Below are 16,770 nucleotides of genomic sequence, written 5' to 3'. Positions count from 1 at the left end.
GCTCTCTGCGCTTTCAACAGAACCTTGAGACTATCACAGAGCAGGTGCATTTATACAGAGACTTGATTACACACAGGTGGATTCTATTTATCACCATCAGTCATTTAGGACAACATTGGATCATTCAGAGATCCTCGCTGAACTTCTGGAGTGAGTTTGCTGCACTGAAAGTAAAGGGGCCGAATAATTTTGCACGCCCCACTTTTCATTTTTTTATTAGTTAAAAAAGTTTCAAAAATCCAATAGATTTCGTTCCACTTCACAATTGTGTCCCACTTGTTGGTGATTCTTCACATAAAATAAAAAATTTATATCTTTATGTTTGAAGCCTGAAATGTGGCAAAAGGTTGAAAAGTTCAAGGGGGCCGAATACTTTCGCAAGGCACTGTATCTATTATTTCTAATTGAACACTGCTGTAGGCCTTTTTCTATAGCATAATAAAAGATTTAAAAATTTAAAAATGTTAAAAGAAGAAAGCCTTCCTTTAAAAAAGTTAGGTTGTGTTAGGAATTGGTTGAATGTGCTAAAGGAACTCCCTTATCTCCAAATGTAAAATAACATATATAAAAATATACAAAGATTTTGCAAAATGGCTTCAGTTTTACAGTTTTCTGTGGATCACACAATAAATGAGACATGAGCCTTTTTATAAGGAACTTTTTCTTTGTGCTGTCACCACTTCTCTTAGCCTCTGTTCCAAAACATTTGAGGTATTCTGACTCATAATAATATTGTGTGAGAAGACAATTTAAATCAGAAGCTTAAACTACTGTAACTTGTTCCATGGAAAACTAATTTCATAACATGCTCAGTAATAATGAAACAAACTACAAATCCTACAGTAGTAATGTTATTTCCAGTACGGCAAAAAGAATTAAAACAAAGGAAAGGAAAACCCTTCCGAGCAGAGACAGGTTGGATTCCTTTGAGAAAGTGGTCACTTATTTAATGTACAGTACATACAGTACTAGTTTCCACCATTGCTGTAGGTGAGCTAGAGTAACAGAAAATGACCATGATGCCAGTAATTAAGGGAATTTTTTCTCTGCCTCCATGTTGACCTACTTTATTTGAGTCAAAAGATTTGCAAGAATCCTGCACTCCCTCTGCAGATAAAGCCAGTAAATCCATCTTAAATCCAACAAGGAATAGGATTTCTACCCCCAGATAATTATACAGTACCAGAAACTGACAGTACTGTACATGTCAACATTTGGATACCTGTCATGTTAATATAATTCTAAGGCTTTTTAAGTACCAGAAAGAAAGTCTTCTATTATCCATACTAAAACAGATTGGTTTAACATTAAGCTATGGTCAGAAATCTATCAAGCCTGCCAATAAACGTGGTTTACAAAACTGATAATTCACTTTTCCCATTGAAAACTGCACATTTTCTGTATATGAATTTACAAGGCAAGCCTTTCCAAGAGTATAATGATCTTCAACCATTTAGTGATAATCTGTCCCAAGTATTTAATCAACATTGTGCCTGTTGTAAGAATTAGTAAAAACACAAATATCCATAAACATCAGGATGATTCTTTAATCTGTACTAGGTCCTGTTTTAAAGGTACTGTATATGGAGTTAGTTTTAAGGCAACACCAGTTTTGCAGCAAGCGAATGTCGGTATGAATACTTAAGAGTATTCTGTTCCAACCTGGGGGAAGAAAAGCTTAACATTTTTAAAATTTCAAGGTAGTGGAGGGCACTTTAGAGAGCACCAGGGTTTGTCCCAAGTTGTGTATTCCCGAGCAGCGATTTGCACATTTAAACATTTCACATGCTGGAGCTTTGCTACAGCATATTAAAGAACATCACTCACCAACTACTGGAGGTCAAACATCTGACTGCGAGTGATAACTCTGTACTAGCTATGTTAAAGACCAAAGTACAAGTCCAATAATTGAAATGATTTTGTGACTCAAGCTAGGCAATTTTCAAATATACGGTAGGTGTGAGCCTGGACAGTATCTGGAGACCTCCTGGGAAAGCTAAGGTTGCTGCTGGAAGAAGTGTTAGCGGGAGAGCTCACTCTGTGGTCTGTCTAGGTCCTAATGCCCCAGTATAGTGATGGGACACTATACTGTAAAAAGGTGCCATCAGATGAGACATAAAACCGAGGTTCTGACTCTCCATGGTCATTAAAAATCAAAGGGTGTTTCTTGAAAAGAGCAGGGGTGTTGAGCCCGGTGTCCTAGCCAAATTTCACCCGGCCTTTACCAATCATGGCCTCCTAATAATCCCCTTTAAAAAATTGTCTTCATCACTCTGTTCCCCTCCCCACTGATAACTAATTTGTGTTGAGCATACAGGCGCTCTTTGGCTGCTATTGCAAGCATATTGGATCATATTGGATGATGGTGGAGGGGAGTCCCCATTACCTGTAAAGTGCTTTGAATGGAGTGTCGGAAAAGTGCTATATAAATGTAAGGAATTATTCATTATGTTTATAATGTTTAATATTAATAATAATTAAATAAGTTCAAAATCATGTTATTCAGTAAGTGACCACATACCACAATGTGGCACTAGGGCTAAGTGCCCTACAATGTTTTGTATGTGCCTCTAACATTATTTTTACCAGCACCAGCTGGATTTGAACACACAACCTGCCAGTTGGTAGTCACGCACCTAGACCAGTAGGCTACAAGACAGCTCGCAAAGCTGTGTTTTCCACTGAAGTGGACGAGAAATATTATTCTGGCCCCAGAATACTGCCACTTCTACTCTCCTGACAATTGGTCACCTACCCCCTTTATTCTGCAATATAACAACATAAACCCGGAGTGACTGAGTGCATTGTAAAGCTTGGTTTTGAACTGTTACTCCACCTTACAGTACAGTTCTTGGACTGACCGATTTTCATGTTTAGTCCAATAATTAAAAAAAAAATACATTTGAACCTTCACAAAAATTAAATTTGAATAAAAGCAAGGTTTAAGTGGTGGTGTAACACTGACTTACTGTAATTTTATTACAACAGCTTTTAAAGTGTAAAGTGTACTGTATAAGGGGATTATGCTGAAACAGTTTTCAAATTAATATTGACTCAAAAATATCCTTGTGCTGCAATCATTTTATTTTGCAGTACTTCCCTTGCATTTTTAATAATAAAATCAATTATATATGAAGATTTTGCTTTATTAAGCAAATCTAATACTGTTTCTGTCTGCATATGTAATGTATTCATTCCTAGGGTTTAGATGAATTGCTTTGCATGTCTATGAGCATCATTAACTTAAAAATACTACTCTAGCAATATTTCAATTTACTAATGCACTTCTCTGCTTCTGCAGGGACCATCACAGTATTTAATATGTCTCTTGACAGTATCCTCGCACTGCAGTAAAGCTCTGTTGCTCAGTTCTAGATTAGAATGGATTGTCCTGGCCCAAGCAACAGTGCTAGGAACCCACACCAACATGCAATGAAAATGACTATAAAACATCTCACAAAGATGAAGATCTACAGTATTGTACTGAATAAAACAGAGTAAAAGCATGGAACACAACACTGCATTGGTGTAGGAGGTAACTGCCTACTCAGCTCACAATAATGTCCTTAAAGGTACTGATACAGTAGGTAACAGCACAAAACCTTCTGAAATTTTTCTTTTACAAATTAGGCCCTTTAATTTCTCAGGGAAATTAATAAACTCTGTATTCATGATTCATCAATTGGTAAAAACATAAATGGTTGATGAGATAAGATGTAATTAAAACAGATTTTTACTATTCAGCATATCGAACAAAGAAAAAAAAGATATCAGGCTATTCATATCCTATTAGTGAGACTAATAGGCATTACATTTCATCTGACTGCTGCTTCTGGTCAAAGAGACACACAAACATTGAAGTCACAAATGTCACAAGTAAACCAAACTTCTCAGAGGTAATTAACATTGTACTGTATATATACACGGTGCTGTTAATTTGCAAGTGTGAGATCAGTGATGTTATTTATCAGTGATGACTCTGACAGCTGTAGAATCTCCTGATAAGATACTGTATGCTTGTCTGTGTATCTAACACATCCTTCATTTCATAAACTACTATACAAGAACATACAAATAGATTAATGTTAACCTTAATTTCTGACCAGTGTAATTGAATTGTTACATTTGGTATTTAGTTAAGTCACCATCAAAATGTAGAAAGTAGCAAGAAATAAATAAAATAAAAGCCTACAGCACCAGTCTGTAGTTCATTGCTTACTTGCAAATGCAAAAACATGATGCTTGTATCCTCTTAATAATGTTTTAAAACAAAATACTGTAGATACTGCAGCATCAAAAGTGTTTTAATCATTATGTAAGCTTCCTTTTGACATTTTATTCAACTTAAATATTGTTATAACCAACAAAATCAGATATACATTTCATTCACAATGTCACAATACCATATCCAGCAGAATAAATGGCAGAATAAGTAGATCTAGTCATTATTTTAAGTCAAACGATTTAAAAATGTAGTCAGGAATATGTATTTAAATGTCAGGTGGTTTGTAAGCTCTTGATGCCTTTTTTTCAATAAAGCAGACACCCTTGTCTCTCAATCTAAAGAACCAACTGGATAATAAATCTCAAAAAGCTCCAAGAAAAGAATAAAAAGTAAGCATTTGAAGTTAATAATATGTATTAACAGATACGTAAGTGCAAACCTGACAATGACACGTTCCTCCATCTGAATTAGAATAAATCTCACTCATTTGACACATAAATTCAAAAGAATGAAATATAAACACTCGAAAAGGAAAACATTCTTTGGATCGAGTCCTTAAGGCCTGGTGTGCACAATCCTGCCAGATTTCCACACAAGCTGTCATGTTTTCAATGTATTTAGATGAACTAATAAACCCCAAGACACAACTGGGTGAGACTTGAGAAAACGTGTGAAACTTTCAACTGAGACACACTGCATTGTGTTTACCCTTAGCAAAATGGGTGGGACAGATGTAACAAGAGATTACTTGAAAGCCCTTACACAGCAGATGAACTGGAACATAAAACAAGGATCCAACAAGAAGATCAGTCCAAATCAAGCAGCAGCAACACCAAAGATTATTGGCTAATATTCTGTATTATGCAGTATTATGGAACTGCAAGTTTTGCATTGAGTATAAAACATTCATAAAAACATTGTTATACCCACAGGAACCTTCGAATTCTGAAGAGGCCTTAGAATCTAAAAAAAATGTAATTATCTCTATTCTATTTTAACTGTTAGAGAAACTAAATACACATTTACAAAAAAAAGTATGGCTGCCATTTTTATTGTGAACACACACAGCACTGTTTAACTGCTATGCCTACTACCACAAATATGACTAGTCACTAGGGAGACTTCATTTTGAGTGCTGTAGAGATTACTTCTTCTTTCCTTAAAGACAGATTCTTGTTCTTGAACATTTATAGTACAGTCTTTAAATGAATAAACCCTGTAAATACAGTAAATACAGCTTGATACAAGTTTACATCCTTATTACTTCTGTAACAGTAGTGTGTTTACAGTATGTTGTATTAACTCTCTCACAGGTAATATTCAAATCAAGCAATGAAAAGACGTAATCCAGCAGTCTGGATAATCCTCATACCAGGGATATGGCTGTTACAAAATAGCCTTAATCTTCACAAATATACTGTAAAATCAGAGATTAAGATTTGTTTTTACAATTTAAAATGACCTAATACTGTATGTAAGCACAGTAACAAATTTCCCATAGGCTTGCTACACAGTAGTATCTCCCAAAAATAATGATCCCCAAAACAGCATCTCACTTGCAGTAAACATACAGTACATAACCAAGTTAAAAAAGATGACCGTCCAGCCAATCAGATAAACTAACACAATATGCTATGATACTCCCTCAATCTACAGTATCCAATTGTATAGCCAGGATTTTAGAGTTTCTAAAAGAGCAGGCAAGTTTACTTGAGTCTATTTTGAAGGAGAAAAAGATCTCATGGATTACAACTATATTTTTAGACAGTAAACAAAAATCCATAATTTCTGTGCCCTCAAAACCTCACTACAATGTAATGACAATGACACTCAATGCCATGATCCAAAGTTTCAAATGAAGTACAGTGACTCATCAAACACAATAACTGGTTTTAACTAAGTGACAGACTGCCTTATAAAGATGACTATTTTAAAAATTCTTACAGAATGATTGTTAGGCTGGGAAAAATAAAACATAAAAAAACGTTTTTCCATTTTTGTTTTTTGGTTGTTTCTTCGTTGTAGTAGGTTCCCATTCAAATATCTTTATATTGCCTAGTTTATTTGTCCAGTTTTGCGACCTATTTTAATTATTTCATTTAATACAGTTTTTGGTCTAAAGGATACTTGAGTGTTTGTGGGCTACAGGACAAATACAACACATAGTAAAAACCCTTTTAGCTAATAACTCATCAAAATGACCTCAGCATATGGAATCCAGATGCAACAGGTTACAGTCTGGTGCAAATTCTACACTGTGGTTCCATAAATTACTGCTGAGGTTGCTCTGCGCATCTTGCAAACAGGCTATAATAGGCTGAGTCATATCAGCGTTTAGCTGATGAATTTGACACAATTTGAACATACCTTAGGGGTGTCTTTGTCAGTACCTACCATACACACTGTACGGCTACTGTCATGCTTTTATAAAACTTTGTTTTCCGTGTTTTCGAAGATACAGTATATACACAACATTTAACCAAATACAGAATGTGTTGCATTGTCATATTCCTCTCAAGATGATTTTCCATTTCCTGTCACCGTCAATAACAGGACTATTTCAAAGCGCACATCAAATGTTTCCACTACTGCTGTATGTGATTAACGCGGATCGAATAAATTCTATGCAATTTATTAATTTCTGCCACCTTTTCAATAAGTAATCAGGTAATAAGTATGTCTAGGTCCGAAAGCTTTAGCAATATTTTACAAAGTCGGATAATCCTCGCTAAAATTCATGAAAACACCAAACCCATGCAAAATTAAAGCTTTCTCTTTATTCATTTACGGGTTGTATGCGGCCAGGAACTACTTATATGTTAGCCGAAGTAATGAAATTATTTTATAAATATTATTTAGCTATATTTTACCCGAGATGGCTGTAGTTTTCTTTTTAGGAAAACCACTGACCACGTCCCTCCTGAAAAGAAACTGAGCCTGCACTGCAACATGTGATGACAAACAAACGTTAATATGCTGGCTCGCTCCCTTTTCATTTTGCTCAGTCATAAAACGCATTACGTAACAAAATATCACATGTAACAATACGCACGAACAGGTTATTGAAGCTAGTTAGTGCAATCTGGAAAGTTCATGCAAAATCCTAAATAAATGAATGACAGACTGTTTAAGTTTTGAAATCTGTTCAATAGCTATTTTTACTATTATATCTTATGACGTAGTGAGTGCGTATTACCATCATTATTACTGTTATTAAGGATAATTTTAGAAGGCTATCTCAATTGCAATTGAGAACCACACCGGGAGAGGAAAGGAAAATGCTACTCACCGGTACTCATGATGATTTTCGAATAGTACTAATCTCAAACCACTTGCGCTGTATCCCTTTTACGCCAAACGAGTGTCACAGTGATGGTAATTCCGCAGAAGAAGTAATAAATCAAAAATCGGTTGATACGCAGACATAAACAGTACTTCTATGCTATTCTCATCTCGGCTTCACGAATGCTGTCTATTTTTTTTTATAACAGCCCTTAAAGCAAACGCAGATACAAAACGATGATACAGGCGAGCGCTCTAGCTGCGCCTTTCTGCCTCAGCATCTTTCTGGAGCCAGGTGATAAATAGTGCATCTGACAGCCTCATTGCGTACAATATGACGGAAAAGACGTCTGGGAAATGTAGTATTCGTGACGGATCTGGCTTCTGAACTGCTCCGGAGAACTTGAGACCTAGACTACAACAACCATGGGTGATATAAATTAGTAAACAAAAAGGGGTAGAGATGTAACCAAGCAAACATGCCACTAGACGCCGAATTCTTGACGTAAAAAAAATATTGCCCAGACTTATTGTACGCTGAAATGTGAAACGTCTTAGTTTTGTTTTTGTCTTTTTCAAAATCCGAGCATAAAACGAATGCGGTAGGAACTGCATTTGGGCGGAGACATGGGGTTGCGAAAATGTCAAGTGTGAAACGAGCTGCACTTGGGCATCATCTGCACGCCTGTTTGAGAAATGCCAATATATCTACTAAAATGTACCGTGGTTTAGATTTTCTCTTATGCTGTAAATTTAAAAAAAACTTATGTAATGTAAATTTAAAAATGTATCAGCATTTTAATTGTATAAAAATTGTAATATCTCACAGTGTCCGTTGGTTATTCATATAGCACAGGTACAGTAACCTTCATTTTCCCACAATGAAATGTGCTTAAAACCATTCACCTACTGTATATATTAGTCTTTAGTTATTATCCTGTGCTTCATTAACTTTGCCAGTCAACAAAAATATTTTTACATTGGTTTATTGTACATACACCTATCCATTTTCTAACTGCTTTATCCAATATTGTACACACTCACACATGAGCCATTTTTCCCAGAAGCCAACTAAACTACCAGTATGTCTTTGGAATGTGGGAGGAAACCACAGCAATCAGAGGAAACCCACATGAACTCGGGGAGACAATACAAACTCCATGCAGATAGCACCCCATGTCCAGAACTGAACCCAGGGCTCCAGTGCAGTGAGGCAGCAATGCTAACTACTGTACCACCGTGCCATCCTTTTTAATCAATAACTCACCTATACAATTTTTATACAGTGATGTAGCAGTCAAAAAATGTTCTAAATTGGATTATAGTACAGTACATAATGAAGTTAAACACAAGTTTCAAATCCTAATGACAACATTCTGTCAAATCAAATGGGTGTATGCAGGTAAGAGCATAAGAACAGTTACAAACTAAAGGTTCTATTTCATTTGGTTTGATCCCATTGATCCAAGAACCTAAGCCATTTCTTGAAAGAAGCCAGGGTGTCAATGTTCACATGCTTAGTCAGTTTGTTTCATACTCCCACAATTGTTGTGTAAAGACATTTTTTGTAGTCACTTTGAAATGCACTCCCCTATAGTTTCATCTTAAATTTTCCTTTGTTTCCTCTAGTCAATGTCTCAATATTCATCTTTTATTATTGGGTTTGTTTGAAAATCCACTTCTGATCGTGAGATTGACCATACAGTCATAAAGCTGAGACTGTCCAAACCTGATTGTGTCAGAAATATATCAAATATATTAAATCATATCAGTAACGCGTTTTCTAGATCTGTAAAAGGAGAGCAGTAAAAAGAGAAATTCATTTCTGATTTTGACATGTTAAACTTGGTGTGAGTTTTCAAACAAAGAGAGTAATACAAAAATTTTTGGGGATAAACAAAATAACATATTCATTTTTGAGATGAGTCCCTAGTATGCATGAAGTAATACAGTGCTTGGAGTAAACTAATTGCAACCATGGAATCAGAATTGGGAGAAAATCACCTTTACTTAATATTTATTTTTCACAATTTGGCATAGATACTTCACATATTGTACTGTATTTGTTACCATACAGCACATGTCAGACATGCCTCTAGACTGTTGCTAAGGAACTGTTTTCATCAGATAAATAACAGAGGCCTTCCAGTACATCAAGATCTTTAGAGAGTCTCAAAAGGTCAGCCAAATGCTTACTGAAGTGCATACACCCAAATCAACGTTTGTCAGCAGGAGACTGTTGAACTTGAATACCCAGATTGGACACTAGAGAAGCCTTTTCACAGACCATGTATTGTATTTCCAATATTACTTCATCGGGATCTGAGAAACAAAACAAACACTTGAAAAAATTAAACCTGGTGAGATCAAATCAGACTTAGCTTAAAGGTCTTGGAATGCTGTATGAATATGGAGACCCCTGGTGTTAAGAGAGAGTACGTGCAGAAACCTCAGTAGTAGAAATGTGTGTTTCCATCGTAAATAAAATAAAAGCATACAAGAGGGTTTATTACCTTAGTCAGGTGTGTGCTTGTCACTGCCAGAGATAGAGAGAGAGTGGAAGAAAGAGCACAGCATGTGCTAGAAGGGCAAAGGTCAAAGAACAGTCCTGGCAGTCCATCTCTGAGGAGCAAAACACTATACTGCCCCCCTACCCACACCCAATGTGGACTGGCAACCTCCTCTGGTGCTGAAGAATGAGAGGGTGTGCATAGGCTCTTGCTGATCACCCTCAAGGCTATTTCAAGTAGTGTACTGAGTTCTGAGCCAAAGAGCAGCTGCACATGGCCTGGAAAACACAATAATCGGTCCTTGTTAAAAAATGGATCTCCTGCAGAACTCTGAGTCAGCTGAAGAAATCTAATGAACACATCACATACAGTCTCAGCCTGCTAATCTAGTAGCCCATTTACCTCCTGCTAGCCCGTGAAATGATCCATGGCCATGACACAAATCTGGAGGTTCTGGAAGGAGGCCCAAGATGTTGATGGCCACTGATTCCATAGGGTACCTGCTAGGAAGGACTGAAAGGCTTCTCAGTACTGCTCCTGAGGACCTCTGCGGGCAGGACAGGCATCCCATTATTCCTGTGTGATGCACCCCCAGTAGAAGCCCTGGCAGAAGGAACTATTACCTCATACAATATCTCCTCAGCGTCTCTTTAACACACTTTCTTTTGGATGAGTTGCAGACCTGGCCACTGGGCCCAGAATGATTTCATAGAAGGACGCTTATCAGCCATCTCACCCAATGTGTGCGCTTCCCAGTAAACATTTGCCAACACGCCACCTGGAGTTCTTTGTCTGCCTCCTGCCTTTCCATCCTTGAGGTAAGATGTTCCAGCAAGTCACAGGTCGGGGAGAAGAGCACCCTAGCTCCTGCTCCTTCTAGTGATGGCAGAGAGCAAAGCTATCCTCTGAACATGTGTGTATTTGGGTGATTCTCTACTGCACAGTGTTACTCAGTGTGTAGGCCTGGATTTTTTTCAATATTATTCAATCCACCAGGTCAGCTGGCCCTTTGGGTCCTTGAATGACATCAGACAACGCAGGGCAGTGTGATTAATGTGAAATACAAACAGAAGGCCACACAGGTGGTGTTTGAAGGGTTTTAAGGCATTATCTTCAACTGTCAGCAGTTCTGGCCTGGTACTATAGTGTGAAGGTCTAGCTATAATAGATGATCACATTATCTCCATCATTAGAGTTCTGGGATAGGACAATGCCCGGAACTTCATCGATGGACAGGGGTGCCACACTGTTCTAACTTGAGGGAGTCAAAGGTTTGCTACCTCTCCTCAGTCCATCAGAATGCAGTGCCTTTACAGGTGAGCTTATGGAGGGAAGTGGAAATGGTGGCAAAACCAGCCAAGAATCGGCAATATTAGAAAGCTGATCTTAGAAAAAGCTTGGAGCTGTCATAAACTGGTTGGCATAGACCAGTCTCACACAGTGATGACTTTATCCCTCTCAAAATTGAAACTGACTTCACTTACCTGAAGACCAAGGAAGAAAACCTCTCAGCACAGCAGATGAAACTTGACCAGGCCTGCTGCTGTTGTTCTCTCCAGGACCAGGTGGAGAGCTTGGGATGTATTGTCAAGGAGCAACCATGGACCATCAAGTTCTCAAAGTAACTGATGCTAAGGTAATGAATAAATGATAAGTCAGCGGGGAACTTCTTCATCAGTCACTTGGATGCATTCTGGTTCGGCATGGGTGTCAGCAGCACTTTCATGTGTTGAAGGGAGAGGATGTCAAAATCAATGACAAAGGCATAGATTTAGAAGAGCCAGGGTTGTTCTGGGCCTGTGGAACAGCGATGCTAGAAAGGACATTCTTTCTAAGAGCCAGGCAGTGTGTAGGGTGAGCTTCCCCTTCAACTCATCCTGAGCAGTGTGGTCTTCTCCTCCTACTTTGCAGCCAGCCTAAAATTGGCCCTAAAAGCTTCCCGCAGTCCTTATCCTGTGGAATGTCCAGTTGTGAGCTGCATTATCCAGTTTTACTCCTAACCCTGGATGGTCCCTGGCTTTATTGTGGTTTGTGTGACTCATGTTAGAGTTGTGCCAAATCAGTCACCTCCCCACCACTGTCACGGACGTCCAAAGGGACTAACCGTGGGTAGTAGGCGGAAAAAAAAGCGGAAAAAGACCCATATGCGTAGCGGCGAGACAGGAAAAAGGCCCGGGCTCATTAGTGCAAAGAGTTCAGGAATGCCGTATAGAAACCTATGCCCTCAGGGAGCAGACGTGGGGCGCCCTGGTGCTAGGCGGGTCTCAGGACATCCGAACGTCAATGCTGAGCCAGGACAGAGTACAAGACCCGGAAATATATAGCCCAAGGGAAAGAGAGGGACCGGAAGGACAGCAGACCGGAAACTAGGGAAAGGACAGTGAAGGAGCGCCCTCTGGCTGCAGAGGGCGTGACAACCACCACCACCAGTGGCAATATTCAGATGTGCATAAGCCAACACACCAGTCACATTGTCTGTGTCCAAGGACTTAAACTTAACTTACTGTTAATGGAGGGACCTGGCAACCTATTGATTACAATCTACAAACCTGTCTTTTTTTCTTTTTCTGATTACTTAAATTGTGTCAACTATTTTCAAATATATCTAACTACAATTTCAGAGTCATAATGATTTTCTCTTGGAATAAATAATAGCGTACTGTAATGCAAATCCAGAAGCAATCACCTAAATCCCTTGTACTGTAGATTTTTTAAAAGATATTTATTTCTTCTCAATTAGCGGCCTCTGGTGGCGGACTCATAAAGCAGATTGAGAAACTGATTTAGTCCAAATTTTGACTTTCTGACAAGACTACTCCTCCTATTTTCCAAATCCCCACTATTTGTGTATCACCTATAAATGTAGTTTTACTACAGCAGAATTTAAATTGATATAGATAGGGAAGAGGAATTGGCCTTAAACATATTTGGTACACTACTTACATTCACCCAATTAAAATGACGTTAGCTCAAGTTCAAGTTCAAGTTTATTGTCATTATACTCATATACAGGTACATGGTATGACGAAATGCTATTTAGTTAGCTCTCTGACATAAGTAGTACAAAGAAAGAAAAACAACAACAACAATACAATTGTATAACAAAAGAAAGACAGAGACAGCAGGCAGTGTGCAAAAAACAACAGGCGATGTGCAAAAAAACAACAACAGTCAATGTGCAAAACAGAAAAAAGGTAACAGGTGATGTGCAAAAACATGCATCAACAGAATGAAATAAAGGGATAGAAATTATGGGGAGTGAGCTTTTTGACATGTAAGGTAGAGGTAGATTTTCAATGTGTGTTTGGGTCTTTGGTAAGAAAGAAAGAGTGCTTGCTTGTTGATTTGAATTTCAGTATTAACCTTTTGTGAGAGATGTTATCAAAAACTTACCTTTGTATCTAAATATACTATACTATATTAAGCCATATGCCTTATAAATATGAACATTTACAAAGCCATTCATCCCTTCTAGTGTGTTTGGATTTTAAAAACTAATTGATCCAAGGTTCTTATCCAACCACTTCTTGAATGTAGTCAGGTATCAGCTTCAACAGCATGAGGGGGTTGCTTGTTCCTGACTCTCACAAACGTTTGTGTGAAAAAGTTTTCAATTCACTTTCCAGTAGTTTCTACTTGTGTGCTCTCTTTTGTGTTTCATTTTTTATTCTAAAGAAGACAGTTGGGTTGAGGGTGGAGGATCTCAAATATTTGAATATCTGGTCCTCCCATAATGTTCTCTCAGATTTCAAAAGATTAATTTATTTTAGCCTCTAGTCAGTTTTAGACATTCCTTTGAGCCCCCAAACAGGCTCTTCATTGCTCTGATTCCAGGGTAGTAATATGGTAACAAAACCTATTGAACACAATATTTTAAACATGCATTGCATAATGGACTTAGATTTGATGCATTTTTTAACTTTATACCATTAAAACCATTGTCTTTGTAAACATGTTTCTAATTTTGTTCTCACTCTCATTTCCATAATGTTACTAGTAACAACAATATGACTGGTTGGTCTACACTTTTCTGGTTCAACTACAGTTTATTAATTTTAGTAAAGGTGTTACACATTCTGTGGGTACAACTCCCATCCTCAGTGGCTGTACTTCTATCCTAAAAACTTATATCATAAAAACGATTTAATTGTGAAACTCTTTAGATGGACAACCATGTGCTAGAAAACTAAATATTGAAATATTGATTCCTGAATCTTAAAAATACAGAAAAGAGAGTATTATAGCACCCTTATTAGGATGTCCTTCTTCATCCTACAAAACTCCATGATCCTTGTGCCCTCCATCCTTACAGTATAGTACAGTACATAGAGGTATACAGTACTGTATGAATATTTCATCTTGATACACAGATGTATCTTGATTGTATTTGTGCGTAGCAAAAGCTCTAAATTCCTTATTTCTTTTCTTCTGTTTGCCCTAGTCTTTACAATCATACACCTGTATCTCACAACAAGAAACACAACATTAATGCAGTTCCTCAATTATGAAATCACACAGCTCTGAAATATTAATTTAATAGGACTTATTTTATTATTGTTCGTGCATTCCTTAATGTATTAGGTTTTCTTTTCTGTGATAACTGTGTGCTAGAATTACCTCATCAAATGAAACTTTAAGTACACTCTAAAGGAGCATTTAGCTTCTACATTTGTTTATAATTTACAAATTTCTAATTTTAAAAAAAAATCTTGAAGTCAGCATTTCACATAGACTGATGGGCATTTGGTTTTCCTTAACAGTTGATCACAGAGCAGGGGAAACGTAAGGGTTTTCCTGTTGGATTAAAGGTCAAGAGCTGTTTTGGCAGGGAAAAGGAAATGCTGACACTTTTCCTAGGATATGGATGAGATAAGAAAAAATAATATAAGTGTAGAAAAAGTTGACCTAGGAGCTGTTGCTTACAAAAAAACTAGTAAAAATCAACAAATACAATTGAGAATCATAAAAGAAAATATTCAAACATTTTTAAAAACTTCATGATAATTGTACCATACAGAATTTGATTTTATGTATCTCAATTTTTATGACAATTGTTAAGTTGTAAGGCCATAGGTAAACAAAGAAGCAATATAGCAAAGCTAAAGACACTGAGTTTTGCCTTTTAAACCAAAATGTGTATTGGAACATTTCTTTAATGTTTTTTTGGGGCAATTAATACTGATGAGATAATATCACTTTTGTAATCATCTGTCTGTGCGGACATACTTTCTATATAAAATGGAGTTTAACTCTTTAACACTTTTATGGAGTTGGCACATTAGGTGTGGATTAAATAAGTACTTGACCTGTATTACCGGCACTCAAAGCTTGAACTGTTTTATTAATATACAGTACATACAGTATGGCAGGTTCATTACGAAGAAATCTGATGAGTTGTCTTTGGCATTTTTTTTTGCCTTTGGCTATTTTGAATACTTGTCTTCCACAATGTTTAATAAGTCTTCCACAATGTTTATGGTTCGTCTTCTCTAGATTGATTTTAAAGCAGCTTTCCTACTTCAGTAATACAATTTTAGGAAATCATTCCTTAATTAAATTCTATACTTTCAACTTTATAGCCTAACATTTAGTTTGCACCAGTCCATCACAGCATAGACACACAGACATGCACACACTCAGACTAGTGCCAAATGTTCTAGAAGACTTTAACCTACCAGTACATCTTTTGACTGGGAAGAAATCAGAGCACTTAGTGGAAACCCACGAGAACATGGAGAGAACATTCAAACTCCACACAGAGAGCACTCTAGGTCCAGTATTGAACCCAGGCCACAGAGCTGCAAAGCAGTCATGCTAACTACTGTGCCACTGTGATGTCCCTGTAGCTACAGTAAATATTTTTTTAAATTTCATATCCTATGAAAGCATTGTTTTCTAATTCTCTTATTTTCATATCACCTGCAAAATTGACTATATATATAAAATAATCTTGATCTTCCATTTTTTGATAATTATGAAAGGGCACCGGTTCCAGTATTGGTAATTTAAAACAAATGAAATTGAAAATAAAAGAGGGCATGTTCTGTAAGAAAGATATAGTAAGATTCAAACTCAATTTTGTAGTTTCTGGAAAACAGGTTTGATACCAGAGAAAGTTTTAATTTGGTGAGGATTTGTCCTTAATGTCAATCAAATACATACATCATTTTCCACTAATCTATTTCACACTCACACCCCTTTTTTGGTACAGGCTACTGCAGGACATACTGTACAGCACTCTGTAACAAGACACTTCCAGTCAACAAACCAAAGATTTCCAAGAGATTAAAAAGCTTGTCCAAATACTACTTTCAAACTGCTTGAAACCGGAATTCTTTCAGAGCCACACCCCATTTCTCAATCTTTTAAATGAAAAATGTTGTCGCTAACATGTCTAACATTGCTAAATCTTAACATTTTTTTCATGGACAAACGTCTTGGGCTTGAATTGTCCGTATGCAGAGATAACTTAGTTTTCCGTTTTTCCCCTTGTGGTTGTCTTTGGATGCTTGCCTGAAAGGTGTTTTTTAAGAATTAACAAACACCAAAAAGACTGCAAAGTGGAAAAAGCCACTCGACCCATAATTCTTATTTTTATTGGTAGCTTCATGATAGCAGAGGTCTGTTAAGCCTTTTCCTAAAGTATCCCTCAGTCTCAGCTTCATCATTGGTCCCATGCTTTCACAACCCTCGGTGTACTGTGGAGAGGACTCATCTGTCTGTCGTGAATACTCCTAAATATAAATTCTACTG

The 16,770-nt window shown here is 37.1% G+C and overlaps 1 protein-coding gene across 1 annotated transcript in view; it reads right to left on the bottom strand.

Annotated features, from left to right (window-relative positions):
• Positions 1–7,812, bottom strand: part of ablim2 (actin binding LIM protein family, member 2) — a 105,235-nt gene extending 97,423 nt beyond the window's left edge. The window contains exon 1 of the mRNA XM_015344909.2: positions 7,515–7,812. Within this exon, the coding sequence (XP_015200395.2) occupies positions 7,515–7,524 (10 nt within the window). The 5' untranslated portion in view covers positions 7,525–7,812. The remainder of the gene's footprint in view (positions 1–7,514) is intronic.
• Positions 7,813–16,770: the final 8,958 nt, after the last annotated feature.

This window comes from Lepisosteus oculatus, chromosome 1 (genome assembly GCF_040954835.1).
Source record: "Lepisosteus oculatus isolate fLepOcu1 chromosome 1, fLepOcu1.hap2, whole genome shotgun sequence".
In the NCBI taxonomy this organism is placed as follows: Eukaryota; Metazoa; Chordata; class Actinopteri; order Semionotiformes; family Lepisosteidae; genus Lepisosteus; species Lepisosteus oculatus.
This window is presented reverse-complemented; position numbering and strand designations above follow the sequence as displayed.